The sequence below is a fragment of the Nannospalax galili genome, unplaced genomic scaffold, assembly GCF_000622305.1.
Source record: "Nannospalax galili isolate Female #2095 unplaced genomic scaffold, S.galili_v1.0 scaffold255, whole genome shotgun sequence".
NCBI lineage: Eukaryota > Metazoa > Chordata > Mammalia > Rodentia > Spalacidae > Nannospalax > Nannospalax galili.
In genome coordinates this window covers 3,566,273-3,590,837 of record NW_008338999.1, presented here as the reverse complement: position 1 = coordinate 3,590,837, position 24,565 = coordinate 3,566,273, and the positions used below count along the sequence as shown (strand labels likewise).

General features: G+C 39.8%; 1 protein-coding gene across 2 annotated transcripts in view; it reads left to right on the top strand.

The window, feature by feature from the left end:
- Dpyd (dihydropyrimidine dehydrogenase) overlaps positions 1 to 24,565 on the top strand; it is a 978,758-nt gene that overhangs the window by 645,642 nt on the left and 308,551 nt on the right. For both annotated transcript variants that reach the window (XM_008833683.3, XM_029563832.1), the window contains exons 15-16: positions 13,447 to 13,515; positions 22,620 to 22,703. In XM_008833683.3, coding sequence (XP_008831905.1) covers positions 13,447 to 13,515; positions 22,620 to 22,703 — 153 coding nt within the window. The remainder of the gene's footprint in view (positions 1 to 13,446; positions 13,516 to 22,619; positions 22,704 to 24,565) is intronic.

Below are 24,565 nucleotides of genomic sequence, written 5' to 3'. Positions count from 1 at the left end.
AGGCTAGAGAATATTTGATGGGTAATTATATGTGGGCCATGAGAGAGAGATAAACACAGGAAGCATCTGCCTAGTTTTAAATCTATGCTGGAAGGGTAGATCACAAATTTATTTACTATAGAGAAAGGAGCAAACTCAAAGAAACTTACGTTTGGTTTCAGGCAAGTTAAATGTTCATGCTAGAAGTTGGTGGGTTATCGATTTCTTGTACTAGGCTCAAAATGCTGGTGAGAACTCATTAGGAGTTTTCTACATACAATTGGTATTTGGAAACATTCTATCTAAGGGATGTGTATGAAGCATAACACAACGAGGAAGAAGAAAAAAACGGTGCTTGTAAGAATCCACTTCTAAGAGATGGGAAGAAGCAGAGCAAGGAACACAGAGAACAGGAAATGAGAGGTGGTGGGTCTCCCACACACAGGAAGAAGGGGGTTTAAGGAAGCTAGAACTGCTTAGCATACTGCAGTACCAAAGACAGTTCTAGCAAACATCCAGACTGATGTGTTTGGTGTCATCACTGTGGCTAGGGGTTTCTAGGCACATTTGGGCACAGACACTAAGGTAATATCCAGTGAGGGGTGATGCAAAGGGGAAAAATAACTGACAGTTAAGGACATTCCTGGAGTGTCCCACAGTGGATTTTTCTTGCATTCTTGGTGGAAAACATTACTGATGATTTTAATGGAAACTGCATGTATATTGTTTAACTTAATTTTCATGTTTTGATTCTTGATTTTTGGCTTTTGAAACAGGGTCTTGATGTGCAACCCTGGTAGGCCTGGAACTCACTGTTTAGACCAAGCTGCTCTCAAACTTGATGAGGTTTTTTTTGGGTTTTTTTTGTTTTGTTTTGTTTTGTTTTGTTTTGTTTTGTTTTGTTTTGTCTCATCCTCAAATGCTGGAATTGCAAGCATGCACTATCAACCCCCCCCCAAATTGTTTAATTTTAAATATGACTTTCCATGTTAGAAATGGTTTTATGTAGAGGCCATTTCTGGACCTTAAAAGAACCCCCCAAAATGATGACCCCTAAGATAGTTGTTTTATTAACTTTTTTTGTTACATTTATTTATTCACTTGTGCCATGCGTGCACACACAGTGCCTTGGGGCACATGTGGAGGTCAGAGGACAGCCTGTGAAATTTGGTTCTCTTCTCTCACCACGTGGTTCCTGGGGATCAAACGCAGGTCATCGGGCTTGGCAGCAAGCTCTTTTACCTGCTGAGCCATTTTGCCAAGACAACTTGTTAGATAACCTATAAGGATATTATTCTCCTTGATGACAGTTAAACAAATAATGAGCAAATAAAAATTTTAAAGGTTTTTTTGTCTTTTTTTGAGACAGGGTCTCCCTGTAATCCCAGCTGACCTAGAACTCTGGCCTTGAACCCACAGAGATCCTCCTGCCTCTGCCTCCCAAGTGCTGGGATCAAAGGCGTGCAACACCACACCAGGAAAATTTTAAAAGTTTTAAAGATCATATAGCCAATGTGCCTTCCAGGAAATCAGCACCAAAGCACATTCACCATATTTGAAGTAAAGCAGAAAGGCCATTTAACATTTGAATGTGTACATCGATTAATATTTAATAAGCGTATTTCCTTAGTTTCGATGTCTTTGGAAATCCCTGTCCCATGCTGGCGCTCCCTCCTCAATATAATCCCAGTGGTGTTAGGAATGATTTGGTTAAATTGTTTGACAAAACCCAACTCTGCTACTTGTAATTTACAACTGCTCACCTTTGTCACTTTGAAATTTTTCCCTACTAAAAAATTTAGGCTGTCTTGCAGCTGAATTGTTGACTGGATTTCCAATGTAGTACACAGCACAGTTACAGAATACAAAAGCACTATTGATGGCATGCATTTCAAAGCAGAGACTTCAAGTCAATGGGAATTTGACAAGACAACCTTGCTTGTAACAAATTGAAAATATTAGGGTAATCTTCACCTTAGTTACTATGACATAAACTTTGTTGTAATTTGGTTTAAGAGCTACTTTGACAAAATCATTGTATTTATCCTATAATGTAATTGAATTATCAAATTGAAAGTAACTGACTGTGAATTTTGATTCTTGACTTTAAAATGTAAAGGATGTTAATGGAAACAATTTAACACCTCTTTCTTAGAAAGTGTGTGTACCTATTTTTAGTCTTTGTGTAGCTGACATTTTATAATGATTTAAAATTTTAATAATTAATGAAAGTTCAATGTTTGCAGAAGGCATAAATGTTTTCTATGGCTATATTCATTAAACAAAATGAAACTTAAAAAAATATGGAAAACTTAATTTTGGAAAGGGCATCCCCCTCTGTAGCCCCTGCTGTCCTTGAATCCATGTTCTTTTTGCCTCTGGAGTGCCAAGATTATAAACAACCACTATCATACCTATCTGAAGAATACCAATTTAAAAGCAATGTCTACAAAGCACAATTCAGTATAGAATGTTCTTTCATTAAATTTTAATGACTGATGCACTAAAAAGAACCTTTGTAAAACAGATCTAGACTCTAAGACAATCTATAACGCCTATATTTTGTGCTCAAATAATGAGTTCTGACTGTAAATTGTCTTATACATTCATGTTTACTAGTTAGTCTTACTTAGCCAAAATATTGTCACCACTCAGTAATATTCCTGCCTTTGGGGGCTAATATTTGTACCATAATCTAGTAGATTCGTTTCCCATTTTCTTGGATGTTTCTTTTTTACCCTCATTTCTTCCTCATCATTCTGTCTCTGCCCCTTTTCCCTATACTCTCAAGAGACCTCTCCTCCTATTTATAAAGAGAATTTAAATATCTGCAAGAACGATTTCACCTCTTTCACACCAAATCTACTAGCCTGTCACACCTACAATTTTTTCTCTCATTTCTACCAGGTTAAACTACACAGGATGTCCCAGAATGCCCCTACCCGCCCAAGGACACTCCCAACATATCTTCCTAATTCATCACTATCCCATCTCAATACTATCTTCTAGATCATTCCAGTCATGTTTAAAAAGTATTCAAATACAGCCCCTTAAATTGGCCTCTCACTGGGCTTCTCACAGTCCTTCACTGCTTGTTCACATCTCTATTAGCTATCTGTGATGGTTATTCACTTTCATACAGTCTGGAGTCTCAATGAGGAATTGTCCAGACTTGGTTGGTCTCGGGTATGCCTGTGAGAGATTTCTTTTTTCTTTGTTTCATTATTTTTAATTTTTATTTTATGTGCATGAGTGTATTCTGTGCATGTAAGTGCCCCCTGGTCATGCAGTGTCTGAAGAGGTCAGAAGAGGGCATTGGATCCCCTAGATCTAGAGTTACAGAAGGTTGTTAGCAGCCATGTGGGTGCTGGGACTCGAACTCAGGTCGTCTGCAAGAGCAGTCAGTGCTCTTAACGGTTAAGCTATCTCTCCAGCATGAGAGATTTTCCTAATTGAATTAACTGAGGTGGGAAGACCCACTCTGGACGTAGGTCACACCATTTCATGGGCTGGGCCCTGGACTGAACACCTGAATAAACAGGAGGGAGAGAGGGAAGTGCATTAGTAAGCATGCACGTATTAATTCATTCCTCTCTACTCTTGACTGTGATTTGACTGTTTCAAGCCCCTGCTTCCCTGAATTCTCCACAATGCTGAACTGTAACCGGAGTTGTGAGCCAAATAAACCCTTTCTCTCTTGAGTTGTTTTTATCAGGATATTTTATCACAGAAACAGCTAACAAATTCTGTCTTCAAATTCTGTTTGTTTAGCCACTCTAATCTGTCCTGAACCCTTACTGCTTCATTGAAAACCACCTTATAATAGTTACCAGCAGTCTCTGTGTTGTGAAACTCAGTGGACATTTCACTGACCTTTAATCGAAGTATCGGAAGAATTTATCATAGTGGTTCACTCCTCACCTTTTGGAACACTTCCTTCTGGCATGAAACCATGTTCTCTTGTGGCTCCAAGTGAGTCCATGCTCTTTTCATCCAGTTAGGTCCACTTTCTTTTTGCAGTCACCAAGCTGGTTGACTGTAAATGCTGGCATATGTTCAAGTCTCCTTAATTTACACTTTCATCCTTAACCTCTTCAGTGAAGTCTCCACACACATACCCGGGGCATAGTCAGTGTCTTCATTACTACAATATTTCCTGGACATTTCACAGTTAACATATTACAGTTGAAACTCTATATTCCCGCACACATTTCTCTGTTAGGCTTCGTTCCCTATCCATAAATTGCTTACATCCCCAAATTCGAAAGTTCAAGTTAATAACCTAAGAATCATCCTTAATGTTACCTTTTCTGTGTCCCCTTGAATCTAAGCACTTGTCAGTTGTGTGGGCACCAGCTCAGAACTACTGCTCTGCACCTCTGTAGCTATCAGGCAAGCCATTTCATTTCACCCTTACTGGTCTCCCTGCTTTCACCTCTATCTCTCTTAGTTCCTTCCTTATGAAGTGATCAAAAGCATCTTTGAAAAGTATAAGCCAGGCCATTTTATCTCCAGCTTTTCAGCTCTGTGGTGGCCTCCTATTACAAGTGCAATAAAACCTCAATTCCCACAGGGGCCCAAACCTCTGGATCTATGGCTAGATCTCATTTTTGTTCATGTTATTTTTGTCCTGTCAAGAACCCACAACTGCAGAGGCCTTCTGTCTTCTTGAACATTCCAAGTTCATCCCACCTCAGGCTTTACATGCATTTTCCTCTACCTAGAAGGCCATCTTTCATGCCCCATTCCATCCTTTAAAGTGAGGTGCCTTCTCATCTCTCAGCTCTCAACTTAGAGAGCCCTTGATTGACTGTCCCTCAGATACAGTGGCACACACCAGTGATTCTCTGACATGCTTTCCTGTTATTATCTTTAGAACAATAATTCTGACCTAGAGGTTGGCCCGTGTACATTTCCTTACCCCATGAGGTCAGGGATCTTTTTTCTTTCTGTTTCTTGTCACTTATGAGTTCAAATGGTTATTGGCATATAGTAAGTGTTCAGGAAATGCAGTTGAATGTTGTCTAAATGGAGACTTTAGGTCAACGTCTTAACACTCCTGCTGTCTGTGCCACATTTAGGAGCTGAATTTGCTTGTTAGTTGCTTGGTTGACACTGTTAGAATGTCCCCCAAAGATTGAGTATCCTAAGAAGTAGAGTGGGGCAAAGTTCAAATATTCTGTAGTGTTTGACTTTTACTTATTACTTCATTTGATAATACTCTAAAATATGACCTATAAAAAGGGAACACATAGAATGGCTTAAATTAATTGCAATTTTGATATAGGAAAAGATTACTTTGATTTAGGAATCAGTGGGTATTCACTGCTAGTTACGTTGCATGGTATTTCACCATGTACAATATCCATCAATTCTCTTTTTTTGTAGGAAAAAAATAACCCCTCTTCTTTTACTTGATTAAAATTTGAGTATAGCAAACACCAAAGGACTTTCTAATCATCAAAAGAGATTAAATTATGTTCCATCTCTTTTTAGTGTTAATATCTTTTAGCTCGAGTCTGAGAAACTCCAGGTCTATTTGAATGAAAAGTAAGATAATATTTCAGTCATTATGATTTCTCTGAAATACAAGACCACTGTATATTTTTACAAGACACCCTTTGGTTTTTAGATAAAGATATTTAGATATTTAAACAAATTATCCTATTTTATGAATATAAGCGCAGGGACTTACAGATGCTAAATCAGCACTCTATTAACCTAGATAGCGTAGCCCTAATAATCATGTTTTTAATGATTTATAAAGTTATGTTCTCCTTTTTACTGTGAAAAATAAATTGCTCAGTAATTTCTCTTAAAAGTTTAGTGACAATATTTGTTTAACATGCATCGACTGTTAAAACTGGAAGCAACAGAAATCATTTAACTATGAACTTAAGTGGTGGAGTAGCATTTATAAGATTTAGTGCAGATGCGTTCGTGAGGCCCCAGCCTTATATCACGGCTCTTTCTTCCTTTCCTCGCATCTACATGTCCCCCTGTCCATCCTGCCTGCCCCATATATCACTTTTTGGGCAGAGTCAGGAAGTACTTCAGTGAGGAGTCAGTGGACACTGGAGACTTGGAACACACTTGCTTTCTAATTTAGGGATCAGTAAGAAGAACTTTTCCTTTTGTACTAGGCTGTTGCTGAGAGCAGTGTCACCAACCGATCACCGTGGTTAGCCCAGCCTGAAGTTCTTTCTCATCGTTTGGGGGCAAGAAGGTAGAACCTATTTAAAGAAAGTAAAGAACAGGGGAATGGGCAAAACTTGGCTGCCTAGAGCTTGCCTGCAGAGTAGAAATGTATCTCTCCAACCCATAGTTAGTCACTCCATCCCACCAAGAAGCTGTCACAGGTCACACGCAGGCACTGAGTCCACAGGTGTCTGAGAGATGCTGTGCTGCATGTCTAGGACAATACTGTGACTGATGCTTATTTATCTTCATCCAACCCAATTTCAGCTCCTTGTGATTCCTAGCAGCCTATAGGGCATGTGATGACTTTAATCAATACTGGCACAATCAATACAAATTTGAAGCAAATAGAATTTTCTCAGAATTAAAGATGGCATTTAGAAAAGAGGAGCCACATTAGTCCCCATTTGAGAGCATCTGTCATAACCTGCTGTCTGTAGTAGGCAGCACTGTTTCCTTGAGCAGTGGATTTCTCTCGTCAGCCCACCTGCCTAGCTGTATCCTACCTGCAGGGTCTCCCTTGCTGTCTGTCTTCTCCTGTACTGTGAGAAAGAATGGGAGGAGAGGATATGTGTGTGTCTTGGTGTAACTGCAGTGATGAAGCAATCACTTTTTACATACATGGCAATGAAAATTGGGAGAGTGTTTTATCATGTTTAGAGGTGGTTTCAATGGAACTGGTGTCCCCCTTTTTGTTTTTCTTTTTTTAATCTTGGTTTGATTTAAGCAATAAAATTGTCTAAAAAAAATCCAAGCCTATTACTTGTCAGTTTCACCACAGCAGAAATAGTCATCCACTCACTAAAATAGCTTTTTGGCTCTGTGACTTTGCATCTGATTCTGCTCTTGCCTTATAGAAACAAGTCAGGGGGCTCTGTCTGTTCCCTAAACCCTTAGCACGCTTTGCCAGGGTCTACTTAACCTCTGCTTTGAGGACACTGAAGACAATAGGAAAGTCACCTGACTCCAGGATCAGTGTAGTTGATTTTCCTTTCAAATGAAGGAACAATCACTCCTCCTCCCCTCCCCCCTTCTCCTGCTCTTCCTCCAACCCCCTTCTTCTCCTCCTCCCTGTCCTACTCCTTCCCTCCATCTTCTCATCCTCTTCCTCCTCCTCTTCCTTCTCCTTCCCCATCTCTTTTCCCCCTCAACTCTCTTCTCCTCTCTTTTTCATCCTCTTCTACCTCCTTCTCTCCCTCTCCTTTTACTATTTCTCCTTCCTCCTCTTTCTTCTCTTCCTCTTTCTGGTCATTTCCCTCTCTCCTTTTCTTCTCCTCCTCCTCCTCCTTCTTCCTTCCCTGCAATGCAGGGTGTTGAACTAAATTTTCTTCCCTTTTCCCTTCTTGGGAGGTTCCTTCCTAAGGCCCCAGGCTCACAGACTAACATAAGACATTTTTAGTTTTGGGGTTTCCTTTATGGTAGGGAGTGTGGGGTGTCTTACAAAGCCCATTCTAATCACTTCCACGCCCTACTCACAGTCTCCGTTAGCTTTCACCCATGCCCTGTGGGCCCAAGGCCTCACCCCAGGTCTGTAATTGCCCCATTTCACTTCCATGCTTACAGGACACTCTGGCCATTTTCCACAAGGCCACACACCTCCTCCTTCCTTCATCCCAATCTCTCCCCATGCTGCTAACTCTCCGCAGCTAAATCTCCGCAGCTAACTCTCAGCCCCTGGCTGCCTTACACCCCTCAGAGGAATAAGTATTTTCGAGCTACACTACACCCCTTCCTCTGGCTCTTACAATCTTTCTGCCAATCTTCCACAAGGGTCTCTGAGCCTTGGAAGGGGTGACAGATGCAGGGTGATCTCTCTTGTATCATGGCAAGATAGTGTTCTTTTGGGCTTCCCCATCATTTGTCTTCAAGACATGGCTGTTGATCTATCTCAGATTATAAAGATAAATGGAAGGACATGGGCACATCTAAACAAATATGAATGTGCATACAAATGCCTAGATGATATTAAACAGTATACTTGCAACAGCTTCCCCACTGTGACCTGTAGCCTTTCTTGACACAGGAGGTTGGCTTGGAGTACAGTACTAAGTGTGTGTTCTATTCCTAGAAGCGGGCCTTATCCAATTAGAAATTTGTCACTTGTAAGTATGTTAGTTAAGCCATTATTGCACTTGCAGGCATTGCTTGGCATGCCCATGGTGTAAAGCACACAGGGTCTATCATTGAGTAGAATCATAGGGGATTCTTTCTTCCCCAACCATCTGTATAGCACCTTCTGGCACTTTGAAAACCATTCATCCAGTGGCATGGAGGTTTTGGCTTAGTCTCAGCTCCATTTTTTCTTCTCCTCCCACATTCACATCATGCAGTATCTTCAGCAACCTGGCCTTACTGACCTTTCTAGTGTATAACCCACATTAGTGACAATAGCCTTGGTTAATTTGAAGACCTCTAGGATTTCTCTCTGATCAACAGCTCATAGAGGGGCAACTTACCTCTGGTACTGTAGTTTTTCTAAACAGTTGTTTAGGTTTGGGAGCCTCTGTTTAGATCTTACCCAACCATAAACTCCCAAGAATCTTATAGCTATAGCTGGGCTTTGTTTCTTCAGGTATCTTTCAAATCGGTTTCACGTGTGTAAAACACTCAAAGGTTAACATCATATATTAAATCAATCATAGACAAGGTCTAACACAATATGGAAAGGTTTTATCTATTCATATTAATTGCTTTCTCCATATATCTTTGTTAGGTACCATAGCATGGGCAAGAGGCATTAATTTGGTTAGTTCTTTACTATCTTTAGTTATCCCTTTGGAGTTATTCAGAATCCTGGGGATTTTACATAGAGTCTCTTTATATTCTTTTATTCTTGATACACTTACAGGTGCTGGCTCTAGTTGCCTAACCCTGCACCGGGATAAAGAGGCAGGGGGTTTCTGTTGTCCCTGCTGAACCTGTTGTTTACTGGAGTCAGGCAGGTCTGCCTCCTGTAGCCATTATCTGTCATCTCTCCATTGACCATACCTGGCTGCTGGGGGAGGCCCTGGTGGGGAAAACTGCCTCCACCCCTAGCATAGCCTTTCTCAGGAGAGAAATGTACCTTATTTAAGCTTTGGGGGTCCTTAACCACTGCTGGGACAGTTTTTATCCTTTGAATGCCTTTTGTAAACTGTTCTTCTGGTTTTAAAGCCTTTCAGAAACTCCTTAGTATCAAATTTGGTTTTCTATCAATTTTTTCTTTGGGAATTTGGGCTCAACATAAGTCTTGCCACATTTGTCTTAGAGTAACCCAAACAGACCATTTCTTTTGTCTGGTCTTTTTTATATCTCTTGTTGTAGGGTGTTCTGTTATTCTACAGACACGTTTGACACATTGGTTAGAGTCATCGTTAGCTTTTCCCTCTTTTTGTATCAAAGGTTGACTCTGAGGGGCAGCTTTAGCTACTTTTACTTTTAGGTCTTTTCTTTTTTCACTATTATCTGTCTTTTTTCCTGAGTCCATGGACCTTACACAAGTTAAAATGTCCCATTTTTTTTTCTTTCAAGCTCTGTGGCTGAAACTGAATCCTTCGGTACCTCCCTAGGCTCTTCCGCTTCCTCTGCCTTGGGAAAATCTTTTATTATGCAAAGTGGCCATGCCACCTCTCTGGGTCCTCTGCTTGTGTCCAAGGCCTGCAGAAGTTTTTCTAATCATTCTATAACCTTTAAAAAAATCTTCACATACCCGCACTGGGCTGTTTCCCTATATTTACAACACAGCTGTGGCCCACCTTTCTGCATGGCCAGCAACTTTTTAGTTACATATTTTATAATCCATTGTATAACACATGTGACTCGCTAACCCCATTAAGCAGTATGGGCTTTGGCTGCCCTCTCCCCTTCTGGATTTGGGAATCTGAACCCAGCTGACCAGACGCTGCCACTAGAACCGCACTGCTTTCCAAGGCCCACATCCCCAAGTTCTTCCCGGAGTCCTGTGGTTCGTTTATGCTGCCAAGTACACCGATTTTGTCGTATTAAATTTTCTTCCCTTTTCCCTTCTTGGGCAGCTCCCTCCCAAGGCCCCAGGCTCACAGACTAACATAAGACATTTTTAGTTTGGGGATTTCCTTTATGGTAGGGAGTGTGGGGTGACTTACAAAGAAAACGAGCAGTGCAGCCCGGTGCCCATTCCAGTTGCTTCTGTGCCCTGCTCACAGTCTCCATTAGCTTTTGTCCACGCCCCATGGGCCAGCAGTCTCGCCTCAGGTCTGTAAATGCCCCATTTCACTTCCATGCTTGTGGGACACCCTGGCCATTTACCACAGCAGCCACACACCTCCTCCTCCATTCTTTCCAATCTCTCTCCATGCTGCTAACTCTCCACAGCTAACTCTCTGCAGCTAACTTTCCACATCAGACACCGCCCCTGGTTGGCTTACACCCCTTGGAGGAATACGTACTTTTCAAGCTACACAGGGCCATACCAGGAGCTATTAGGCCCAACCCTAGAAGATCTATTGTCCCTTTTCATAGTTTCCCTGGTCCTTTTTCTATCTGAGGAGCTGTCAGGCATCCCTGAACAATTAGACCACTTGGAAAGGAGAGAATCAGCATGGTCACTGAAGGTACACAACCTGGATAGAGATCCTTTGCTGCTTGGAAATGAAGTGTGGAGAGAGACTTTCTTTTGGTCCCTAGAAATTAGACCGCAGGACAAACATTCTTAGGGAAATCATAGCCTCTGCAGACAGAAGCTGACCCTTCATCAAAACAACAGAAATGAAGCCTGTTATATGTCCTTCCACTATTCATCATTGGGTTTTACTTTTACCTCTCTGGAATCTGCCCACAGCTGCTCTTTCTCCTGCTTTCTGCCCCATCATTGTTCTATATTTATCTAACTGATGGTCTGTGATTTTCCCAGTCATCAACATTCGTACATCACATCTCTTTACTCCTCCTTAGTGGCTCTTTTTCTTTCCACAGCATTTTTTAATTGAATTTTTTTTGTGTGTTTCATACAGAACAGCTCAAACAATCTTAATCATCTTTATAACCCCTGACTGGAGCCCATATACTCAGTCATCCTGGTTAAGGCTCACTGGGTTGTCAGTGTCCCCAGCCGTTCCATGGTGTAAGTCTGTACACTAAGTCTAGTCAGCCTATCTAGAGTCCCTTGTTTTAGGAAGATCAGTTCTTCATCTAGCGCCAATCAGTTGCCAACATTCCTTCAGATAAGATTGAGGTCTGCTGTTCATTTTCCCAGTTCTCTGCTGGGTTATTGTCTGCCTGAGTTTGCATGGGACCTGTGCATAGATTCATATGAGCAGATTCTCAGGAGCTTGTAGGATTCTGTTTCCATATGGTCCTGCATCTCCTCCCTGGCTCTTACAATCTTTCTGCCCCCTCTTCCTTAATGGTCCTTGAGCCTTGGGTGGGAAAAGTTTAATAAAGAGAAGCATTCAGCAGATTTCTACACTTTGGCTATTTGTGAACTTTTGTATTTCTAGCGCTCTGCTGCATGAGGAAGCTTCATTATTGAGAACTGAGAGATTAAACAGTGTCCTCTTCAATACCCTTGTTCTGTGTTCCATGAGCCTTTAGGTGTAGAGGTTGCATTGTAGATGTATCATTTAGGCCTGAGCAATTCATAGACAATGTCCATGTGTGATCAATTGAGTTGACCCATCTTGCTGAATTTTTCAATCACCAAGACTGATGGCACCAGATAGTATTTTTCTCTTCTCTAATACATGATACTCATTTCTACTTAATCTTCTTAAACGCACAAGCTAAAAGCAATTCCCTTCTCTGAAATCTTTGTTGACCTTATCCATTCATTCATTCTATTGGTCCTTTCTCTATACCAAATACTGTATCTGTTATTGTAGAAAAAAATTGATGAACAATCATAGCTCCCACAGATGCTAGAGTGTATCAAGAGATTCATGTTAACCCAACTTTGAAAACAGCTTCTCTTCCTGATGCTTTAAACTCTTTCCAATATGGCCCCATCTGTATTAGCTGCTTTTCTCTTGCTGTGATTAAAATACTCTGACAAAAAGCAAGGTAGGGAGGAAAGGAGTTTATTTTAGCTTGTAGTTCCATATGGAACCTGGAGCAGGAAGTGGAGAGGTCACATTGCATCTGCACACAGGAAATGGAGAGAAAGAACAAGAAGTAGGGCAGAGCTCTAAACCCTCAAAGCTCACCTCTAGTGCTGCTCCTAAACGTTCTAGAACATCCCCAAACTGTGCTATCAACTTGGAACCAAGTGTTCAAATACATGAGCCTATGGGGACATTCATCATTCAAAGCACACCATCCTCCCCTGACTCCACAGGCTTATAGCCATCTCATGATGCAAAATACACTTAGTTCAACTTCAAATGTTACCATAGTCTATGACACTCAATACTGCTCAAAAGTCCAAAGTCTCCTCTAAGACTCCAGTCAGTCTCTTAACTGTGATACTTTATGAATTAAAAAAAACAATGGGGGTATATCGATGATTAAGAACATTTAAGATGTTTTATATGAAACACACAAAAATTCAATAAAAACAAATTTGAAAAACCAAATTACATATTTCCAACAGACAATGGCATGGAATACATATTCCCATTTTAAAAGGAATATGTATATTGTGAGGAAAGATTGTATCAAAGCAAGACAGAAAACCAGCAGGGCAAAAACCACATGCTGTCCAGGACCAGGGGCTTCGGTTTCAAAGGCCTTATATGGCTCCACTCTCAAGCTTTACTGTCTGAAGTCTACATTCCTCTCAAGGTGGTTTCATTCCATGTATGATGCTGCCTTTAGCAGATGTGTCATGACTCTGGCATCTCCAACATCTTAGAGCCTCTACCACAACCCAGGTTTCACCTTCATAGCTTTATGCAATAGTTCCTTAGGACTTTCTCTCCAGGATTCTGACCCTGCTTCATGTGGCTTGCCCCCAGCAGCTCTGTGAAACTGCAGAGGAAAAGTCATGACCCTATCCACCTTGCACAGGTCTGCACACACACGTACCCACATACCTCTGATACTTACACATACTCCCTCCCACTCCAACACATGCACAGAATCCCGGTGGTTTGCAATGACAATAAGGGAGAATACCCTTACACATGTCTGAAGCCTCAAATGGCATCCTGTGTTTGCCCTTGCTTTTCTAATGAGATTTATTTTTCAACAGACTGTAAATTAATTTTTATAATGTAACTTGCCATTATAAATGCATTTTTACAGATATTAATCTGTCTCGGTGAAGCGGCATAAATAACCACTTGAACTCATGTTCTCTCTCTTCTGTCTGTAAAGATTGTGATCGCCAGCATCATGTGCAGTTACAACAAAAACGACTGGATGGAACTCTCCAAAATGGCTGAGGTAAAAATTTCTTTAGTATATATTTATTTAATTTCTGCTCTCCCATTTTTATTAGTTTTAAGTAAAGAGCTGCCAGGAAAAATAATACAGTTCAGAAGCAGAATTGAATTGAAAATGTAAGTTAAAACATTTCTATTATAATTTGTTTACCGTGTGTTTTCATTAAAATGATGGAAATGTAAATTTAAAAGGAATCTATTCTATAAAAGCGGTCCCTTGGATTTCACACAGTACCTAAAATTCCTTTATTCTCTGAATCCATAGACTCTATTTGCATATTAAGCAAACTGTATATTATGATGGATGCCATGATAAAATTTAATTCTACCTTTGAGAGTCTAACTTGATCTTACCTTGCCTTTAGGCAAACTAGTTTGACAGTAAGAGAAGAAATTTTGAATATAAAACTCTTGAATATTTAAAGCATAAAAGGTTCATTTAATACTGTTCTAGTTTGAATACCAACATGTATAAAGTGGTAGGACAGAATAGTGCTGAATGGAACATGCGTCAGCAAGCATTCCATAATATAAATTGAATCTTACACAAATGCAAACAACTAACTATGTGCCTCAAATTTGTATTGCAAATAGAAAAATACATCCTTAAAATGGCACACTTATGTCTCTCATGCTGTCCAGCAACCTAGGTGAGACTCTCTTAGCTGGGGGTCTTGAAAGCTCTCAGCCATGCTGACAACTGAGCATAACAAGACTTCTGAAATAAATGACCTGACATTACAAAATATTATAATGCTCTCTATAGTGTTCAAAAATGTTGATTGTACACTTTATTTGGATTTTTTGAAAACTGTGAAGGGAAAAATTACTTCTGGGACTTAGGGGGGTGAAATTAAACATGATCTGTAATTGGCTTTGTGATCTTCTGTGCTGGGTCCGTTTTATACATGTATTTACCTAATTGACCATGAAATCTTTCACAGAGCCCGTGCTTGGCATGAGCTTTGCCAATTTTAAGCTGACTATGATAAATGGCTTTATCATGCTGCGTGCTTTTCTGCCTTTCTGTAAGAATAAAATACTTAAAAAAAATATTTTCTTCAGTAATGGACACTAATTTTTAAATGGATGATTTTTGAAAAGTTGAAAGTCTTTCATTATAAACATATTAGCAAATGCAGATATTATCACACTCCATATTGTTCAATTTAGTATTGCTTTCTATCTACTCTATAACAAAAACCAGTAAGAAGAAAGAAAAGACAAAAAAGTGAAGGAAAAAAATGTTTGTTTTCTATTAAGTCAGAACAGTCTGACACATCTCCATATCAAGAAGATTGAGCTGTATATATTGTCAATTAAACCAATACCCTTCCGTATAATGTTGACTCTGGATCAGACTAGGGTATGGTATGAAGGGAATGCCCTCAAGTCTTTGCATCCCATTGGAGGGCAGGCAGCAGCAGCAGCAAGTTCGATACAGCTCATGCCCTACATGCCCAGTAACACTTTTTTTTTGGTCTTTTAGAGACAGGGTCTACCTGTGGCCCCAGCTGTCCTGGAACTCACTATGTAGACCAGGCCAGCCTTGAACTCACAGAGATCCACCTGCCTCTGCTTCCTGAGTACTGGGATTAAAGGCGTGTGCCACCACACCTGGCAAGATACCATCTCAGCACCATGCAATCAGATGCATGCCAAACTGAGTCATTACTGACATTTTTACATGTACTTAATGTTGTAAACTTATTATGCCTGATGAACACATTTGTGTCCAGGCTCATTTTTTAAACTCATATGATCTCAAATGTCTACTATAAATAGTAAAATAGCATAGCAGGCTCTGGTGGAACAACAGTGAAATAATGACACCCCTTCCATTGATTACTTTTCTCATTGCTGTGACAAAATACCTGACAGGAAGCAACTCAAGAGAACAAATGTTTAAAGGTTTATGTGTAAGGTGATATAGTCTGTCCTGGTAGGGAAGGAATGCTTGCAGGACCAGTTCTGGTCCATGGCAGTGGAAAGCTGCTTATTCACATCTCTATGGATCAGGAAACAGCAGGGGTGGGAATAAGCAGGGTTTCTTCTTTTTCCTTTTTACTCAGTCTTGAACTGTCACCAACCTTCAGGGTGGGTCCTCAGTTAATCCTCTCTGAATTGGTTTCAGACAGGTGCCCAGATCTGTGCTTCCCTAATGACCCTAGGCATTTCTTACTCCATTCAAGTTGATAATGGAAGTTAACCATCACGCCTCCTCCTTGTACAATTTAAACTCTAATAGTTTCTCATTCTTTATAATTGATCTTGTAGTGCTGTAACAGTTCTGCTGTCACACATGTGTCTTATCTGCTTTCAGATACGGTAGAAGGCTGATGGTAGGTTTCCTCAGCTCCTATGGTCCAATTTAAAAAATATCAACCTACCCAAAGGAGATGAACTTCATGAAAAAGTATAGACACTGAATCTATATAACTGTATCTAGGCGTCTGCTAATCCTAAAACATTTGCCACACTAGTGTGCTGGTCCGGTGTGTGATTTCCTATTATCATTGACTCCAAAGAAATGGACATGTCAGATAGTACAGTAACTTTGGATGGATAGATAACTTTTTTTGAGACAGAGACTCCCTGTTGCCCTGGCTGGCCTGGAACTCACTATGTAGACCAGGTTGTCTTCCATCTCACAGAGATCTGTCTGTCTCTGCCTCCAGAGTGCTGGAATTAAAGGGGTAAGCAGCATATACAACTCAGAAAACATTTTTGTTCTTTTATTTTACTGTGAGTCCTTCCATTGTAAGAAAATCTGTTTTAATATGTTTGAAGGGTATGTTCATAAGAATAAAAATAGTGACTCTTTATTCTTTTAAATATTTTACTACATTTATTTATTGTATATGTATACATGTGGGCATGTGTGCCACAGTGTGTGTGTGTGTGTGTGTGTGTGTGTGTGTGTGTGTATAAACTGAGGAGGTTTGTTCCCTCCTTCCACTATGTAAATACCTGGGATGGAACTCAAGTCATCAGTCTTGGCAGCAAGCATCTTTTTTCACTGAGCCATCACACAAACACAGTGACTCACAGAAGGAGGAGACATGATGGGTGATGTGGCGGGGGAGGAGGGAGGGATGGTGGTGGATTTGATTAAAATACATTTTACACATATATGAAATTCTCAAAGAATAAAGGAAGTGTGTGTTCAAGGCCAGCGTGGTCTACATAGTGAGTTCCAGGACAGCTGGGGCTACAGGGAAACTAAAAATAGAAAATAAAATAAAAAGAAAAAGGAAAAAAAAAATTAAGTTCAACTACATGGTACATGTAAAAGCCATTGCCTGCCTAGTCTGTCTTCTTTATCAGCCTCATATTCTTGGAGAAGATTTGTTTTCTCCTGGAAATGAAATGATCCATAAACTAAATCTTTGTATTCTAACAGAGTACCCACACTTGAAGTATTTTATTATACTTACATCAGCCTGGCTTGAATTGCCATAGATTTTAGGCACTATGGAAGAAAAGCAGTTTCAGTAGAGTTTTCACAGTGTGGTGAAATTTTGGTAAACTCAGTTGTATGTGGCTTTGTTCAGTTATCTTGATCCAGGTAATTGCTTATAGTCTCTCTTCTTTTCTCCAAAACATTGATAAGTTATTCCAATTTCATGCAAAAGATGATTTGTAACGAACACCCTATGTGTAAAGTTCCTGGCCTGCCAAAACAAAGTGAACGAGATATCATCTCAGCACCATGCAGTCAGATGCATGCCAAACTGAGTCATTACTGAGAGCTTCCACTAATAGATCTTAAATAGATCTTGAATGCATTTTGATAGAACTCAAGTTCATTTCTTTCTTGGAGTGTATTAGCCTAGAAAATAGAGACTGAGTCATAGTTAATGGAAAAAGGTTTTACTGAAGGGTACAATCAGTAAAAGTGGGGAAACTAGGGCAGAAGGGAAAGTGAATGTAGACGGATGCATTAGAGAGCCTGAGGAAGCTTCCCAAGGGAACAGGGAACAGGGCAGATTACCCAGGTGTGTGAGAGAGCAAGTGCCCTATGGGATCATCTTGAACCTTAAAGCTAAGAGAAGTGTAGGGAAGAGGAATTCCTCCTTGCTCTCATCTTTTCTGGTTAGCTGTGTGCCACACGTGCAGTCAGGCCCCATGCTCTGCAATGTGATGCTTCATCCAAATACACACACAGAGAGAGAGAGAGAGAGAGAGAGAGAGAGAGAGAGAGAGAGATCTGCTTGGACAGGGACAGGAAAGGCTGTGATGAGCCTCAAGTCTCATCTTGAGGAATGACGTGAGAGCTGACAGAATAAATGTGATGACAGAAATAGTGACTGAAGCTGTAAGAGGATGCGTGTAGGAGGTAAACAAATCCATCAAATTTGAAGAAGCATGCAGATTGTGTGTGGCCTGATATGTCTCCCTCCCCTTTCAACCAAGTGTATTTGCAATAACTTTATTGACCCACCAACAAATATTCACTGAAAGAAGCAAGACAGAAGTACAGAGCTTAAGTATTGCCATGTAACAAATGCAAAACCATTGCACAGCCAACAAAAAATGGTACTGTATTTGCACCCACAAATTTGAGGTGACTTAGGTCCAAAACTGCAGATGTATAAATAGACAACTGAGAAGGATCTGACTGTAAGGGTTACATGAGACAAGAAAGGTGCTAGAGAGGCACAGGCATCGAGCATAATTGACCAAACTCGTTGTAGCAAGCTCAAAATACAAAAGCTGGAAGCCAGGTTTGCATCATATAGTGAAAAGGCACAGTAAGCAGCACAGGATGGAACTGGGGGCTGGACACACTACTGAAGATGAAAAGCAATGGTTAGCCTGTCCTCCAGGGCACCCAAGATAGCACATTGCTCCAGGTTCGTGACAGGCAAGAGTAGATCTTAGGGTACCCATATCTCCATGTTTACTTGAGACTAGATGAAGGTGTCAGAAAGCATTACTGAGAAAATCATCGGGACTCGAGCAATCTTTTAGCACAATAAATTAAGACAGTATCCAATAATTATACCTGTGTGCTGGGAGAGCCCCACCCTTACCTGCTCTGCTTTGGTGCCCTTTACCATCTCTGTCTATGGAAGCCTTCCCTTAACATAGGGCTGAAGCACCCACTAAGCAACCATCGAGGTAGACACTCTTACTCTGATGCCCCTCCCTAAGTTTTTCTGCCATCTCTGTCCCTTCCAATGACTTTTGGGCTGTGTCAAGATGTCAAGAGAAAGGGTGGGAGAGGTGAGGAAAGGGAAAGAGATGAGCTTTGTATTTGATTTTTGTTGCGCATATCATACACAGGGTTTGGGTTTTGTTAACATGGCTTATTTAAGAATTGTGGGAAGATTATTCATGGAATTTTAGAAACTATACTATTGCCAATAGTCCAAGAAATTCTCAAGATAGTTTCCTTTTACCTGTCTTTTCCCTCTGAAGTATTGATCAAGTAAGGCTGCATGAATTACCTTAAATCCTTTTAATCATACAGACAATAGGCAGGTTAGAGGTTTCAGTTGAATGAATAGATAGATAATATGATGACAGGTAGATGGAACCCAGATAAGGGATTTATGGAGAGAGGGGAGGGGAAAGCTTTGTTTATGCTTATATAGTATCAACTTCATTGCAATTTTGTGTTGGTTAGTTTTAACTGTCAAGTTGACAAACCTAAAATCACCTAGGAAGAGAGTCTTAATGAAGAATTTTCTAGATTTGGTTGGCCTGTGGGCATATCTGTGAGCAATTACCCTGATTGTTCATTGATATCTGCTAGGTAACCCTTACATACATGACTCACAGAATTGTGGTTTTGTACATACTGAGATATTAATGGAAACATAGAATCAATGGAGAGGAAAAATCTCAGACTTCAAACAGAAGTTCAAGCTCTAACGCTGTCACTGAAGAGCTCTTTGGTGCATAGGAAATGCTCCCTCAAATAATTGACTTCCTCATTGGTGCAATTGACTATCCACATGGGGTGTTCTGAGTTTTTTTAATTGGTGTGTATTCGTTTTTCATAGTATTGGCTGTATAAGGACAATTCATGAACATACATAAGGTACTTTGCCCATATTCCACCACACGTCTCTCCACCCTGTCCATCATCTTACCTTCTGCCTCCCATTAGTCCCCTTCATTTCCTTACACAGTTTTATACTTTGATGCCATATATTCAGACACAATTTCATGTGATAATATAAAATGTAGGAGCTACAAATGAAAGAAAAGATGTAGTACTTGTATTTTGCTTAAATACATGATTTCCAATATGTTAATAACAATACACCAATTTCAAAAAGTAGGTAAGGACACAGACTCTGAATTCATAAAGTGTGGATTCTAGACCCTATGAGGTAGAATATTTGAACCTTTTATGCTTTGGCTTATCAACTATGAAATAGAAATAATGATCTATACTAACTTTGGGAATTGTTTTGAGTTTGAAGGTAAAATACACAAAGGGCCTTGTAAACTATCCTGCTATATTGTAACTACAATCAGTTTTAGCTATCTGCCTCATTGGTTAATTGTCAATTTGCAATGAGATATGCATAATGTAAATATGTATTCAAGGACCACCTAAAGATTTGTGTATTAGTTATTTCTATGTTGCTGTGATAAAGCACCACAGCCTAAGCCTACTTGTCAAAGAAAGAGTTTAGTTTCAGAGGGATAAGAGTCCATCATGGCAGGGAGGCATGGACCAGGCTTGTCCTGGAGGAACAGGAAACTGACATCTTAACTACTATCACAAAGCAGAGGGCAAGCTAAAAGTGGGGTAAGGCTATGAAGTCTCAAAGTGAATCCTCCCTGACATGCTTCCTCCAGCAAGGCTACACCTCCTAAGGATTTCCTGACTTCCTCAAACAGTGCCACCAACTGGGGACCAAGTATTCAAATACTTGAGCCTTTTAGGGGACATTTCTCATTCAATCCACCACAATTTACTAAACCAAAGTGACAATGATTTGCTATTAATTGCCACATCTGCTAAATTAAAAAGTCTAACGGAAGCGCCTAAAGAAACTGGTACAAAATAAGAAAAGTATATATTATATATAATCTCAATATGTAATCTAAAGTACGTGGGTCCCTTCCACGTGGCGTGATTTTGAGACAGGTCACATTTCCTTCAGTTTACATGTGCTTGGATTCGGTCTAGGAAGGTTCACTGACTCACCCAAAGCTTCCCCGCGCCTTAGCAGCCCAACTCAAGAGTTCAATAGTCTGGGTCTTGTCTATACTTAGTACAAAACCAGCAGGAAGAAAGCAGCACGATTTGCAATAATTGTCAAGTAACATGAAGCATTTCAAAATTGGATTAGAGTAGCAAAGTACCATAATGGGTTCATGTTTGAAAGTAGGCAAATGATCAAATGGACTTTCACAAATGTGCTGAAGGAAAAGCAGACTAATGAATAAAGATAGGCTAGAAAATCAACTGAGAAATAATTGGAGTTAAGTTTGTTAAGATCATGCTTAAAATTTATGAAGTAGAAAAACTACTGGGGAGCAAAGAGAGAGATTGAGGAAACAGCTGTCTAAAGAACAGTCTGGTATACTTAGAAAATATTAGGGTTTTTGTTTATTTGCGTTTTTCTTTTAATAAAAGGCTTCCTGTGAGGTAATTCATATGTTATAGTACTATGAAATTGTTTCAATTTCTAACTGGTCTCACTTTAAAAATATGCTGGAGAAACTCTAGAAGTAGGTAAAATATTGTAAGACTTGTATTCTACCTCCCGCAGGGTCCTATATTAAATTTTAAAAGTGAGGGCTTTTTTTGGTTTTGTTTTTTTGTGGTTTTTTGGTGTGTGTGTGTGTGTGTGTGTGTGTGTGTGTGTGTGTGTGTATGTGGTGCAATCTATGCATGTGAGTGTGTGGTTGCCCTTCATGTATACAGAGGCCTGAGGGGATATCAGGTGTCTTTATCACTGTGCATTTAATGCAGGGTCTCTCACTGAGCTGTACTGAACACTTGCTGTTTCAGCTAGGCTAGCTACTCAGGGATTCCTTGGGGACCTCCTGTCTCTGTCTCTCTCCTCCTAGCTCTGGGGTTATAGGTACACATAAGCAAACCCAGTTTTTTGACATGGATGCTTAGAATTCAAACTCAAGTCTTTATGCTTGCTTAGAAAACATTCTTACCCACTGAGTCTTCTCCCCAGCATCTGAAAAATGTCTTAAGTTTTTCCTAGAAGACATTTCAAGAATTTTTTAATGCTCCAGAGTACTTTGAACTATTCATTTTGAAAGGATTCACTTCTTCACAAAGGAATTCAAGATTAAAATAAGAAGAAATCATGTTTAGTTATTGAAGTCACATAAAACAATCACTATTCATGCTCTTTATTATAGGCTGTTTTTAAATATGATATAATTGATTTTTTAGTCTGATTTTTAAAAATTCTGTTCATTTATCTTTGGTAGCCTACTCCATTTTTCTTTGCATGATGCCTTCCAATATGTTACCCACAATTAATAAGATTTGCTTCTACAGGAATAGAAGCTGTTTAGAAAAGAATACAGAGGACCCCAAACAGATCTAAGTTCACATCTCTATTGTAGCACTTCATAACCAAGCCTGTCATTTAACCTCCTATGTTGCACATCTCTTGTCTACAGAATTCTTATTGTAATAACATGAACATTAAGAACATCGGGACTCTTGGATTGGTTCAGTGGGTAAAGCTGCTTGCTGCCAAGCCTGACAACCTGAGTTTGATCTCTGGAATACTCATGGTGGAAAGAAAGAACAGACTCCTGCAAGTTGTCCTCTGACCACCACATGGGCTATGATACCTACCCACACACATACAAACATACACACATGAGTGCACAAAATGAATTTTGTAGCTTAATTTTTTAAGATTATGAATTATATATTAATATAAAGCAGAGAGGGCAATGAGTTTAAGCCATCAGGATACATTTTATTTTTGTTGTGATCAGCATCTTAACTTGAGAGTCACAGTATACTTGAGAAGGCAGGTGTGGTAGGTGTGGTAGGAAAACACAGTGTTTAAAATTGGGCAATGTGACGTCTGTTATCAGTGGTGGGAACTACTTGGAATAAAGTTCTGGCTATTCTCACTTTCATCCCATATCTTACAGGCTTCCGGAGTAGATGCCCTGGAATTAAATTTATCGTGTCCACATGGCATGGGAGAGAGAGGAATGGGCCTGGCTTGTGGGCAGGTAAGGACCCCAACAGCTGCCACTGTGTCGTTCAGCATGACATAATGGGTCCTGTCAGCATCCTTGCTATACCTTAGGGGAGAGGCGTGGATCTGATGACTGGCTGGAGACTTGCAGGTCTACATTGTTTAAATATTTAGTGCTTAAAAAGTGGAAAATGAGGGAAACTGAAATTACAGCAACTGTTCAGTTTTATTGAGGAAAATATTACATTATGAGCTTGACAGGAAGTAATAGCATGACAAATAGTTTTTAAAAGCAGTGAAGCAGAATTAGCTGATTTCCAATGCAATGTTCTTTATTCATTCCTGATGCTGATCCAGTTTCCCTGGGGCAATATACTATACAAAATGCATTGTTCATAGTGATTTTGTAGTAAATGGGGCACGCACAAATTGCATTTTACATTTTTTAGCATATGATCATTATTCCTTTACTGTGTTTTGGGAGTTGCAAAAAGACTTTGATGCTATTTTTATTTTGGGGTATAATAAATGGGAACTTTATGTTAAAATACATTCAAAAAACCTAATGAATAAATGCAAAGTAATATGTTAATATATAGAAAATACTGCATCTTTATATAACAAGATAGATTGTGGTATGTTAAGGAGAGATGAAAAAAAGCTTAATGCTTAAAAGGTAAGTACTTTGAATCTCATTTTGCCTTTAAACCCAGAGGAAATAGTATGAATTAAATAAGATGAAATGTTGTGATTTCTGACAGTGTTTTAGTGCTGTGAAGTTTACTTCTGTGTTGTGTGTGAAGCAGGACTTTGTGCTTAGGAGGTACTCGGCTCCCACCCCTTCTCCTTTTACTCAAGTCATTGAATTGAATTAAACTCAGAGGCCTTTATTTTGAGAGAGGAAAACTTTCTGCTGACTGAAATGAACATGAGTTTCTGTTTTCATATGAGCAGTCAGAGGCGTTCTTTAAGTGCTTTGTAAATATTTAATTGGCATTGGGAATAGAGTTGTGACTCAGGAAGAAATCATTCTTATGAACATCAGAAGCGGAGGAGCTGGCCACGTATCTTTTCGCCACTATCCAGGTTCTGCTCACAACAGGTTACCCAGAAGGTTATTAAGTGTGGTAAACATGTCTACAATTTGGAATTATCAAGTCTGGGAGAAACAGCATTATTTCCGAGGCATATGATGAGCTAACTGTGTCAGAATGTGTCATGTAATTGAAGTGAGGCATCCAGGGCTGGGAAGATGGCTCACTTAGGAAAGCACTTGTCTCACAAGGATGCGGCCCTACATTTGATCCCCAACACCCATATATAAAAACTGGTGCAATTGTGGGCACCTGTGATTTCCCCCTGCTGGGGAGGCAGACACTGGAGGATTCCTGGTGTGTTCTGGTCAGTCAGTCTGGCACAGTTGGTGAATTGTAGGTTCAGTGAGAGACCCTGTCTGATAAACATAGCAGAGGCTGATGGAGGAAGACACCTATCCTTCACCTCTGACCTGCAAATGCATGCTTACACACAAACATACATGCAAACACACACACACCTAGACATATTTAAAAAATTAAAAGGGGGAGACTCCAGGACAGGTCTTGATTTGATACATTCCTCCCTCTTCAAGGCACTTTCTCCTTTTGCCTGAATTTATTTTTTTAATTATTTATTTAATGACCACATACTTAGAAGAAACATTTCATGACAATAGCATTGACGTATTCAATAACAATTTTCTGAAGTAGGCTGCAACTCTTTCAAAATTGGCGGTAAATTTTTAGGTTTACAGTTGAATTATTACTGATATATAATATTGTACTCAGTATAAACCCATTAAGACATAAAATTAAATGAGGTTTTAAACTTTTAAAAAGATCTTCATTTCATTAGTAA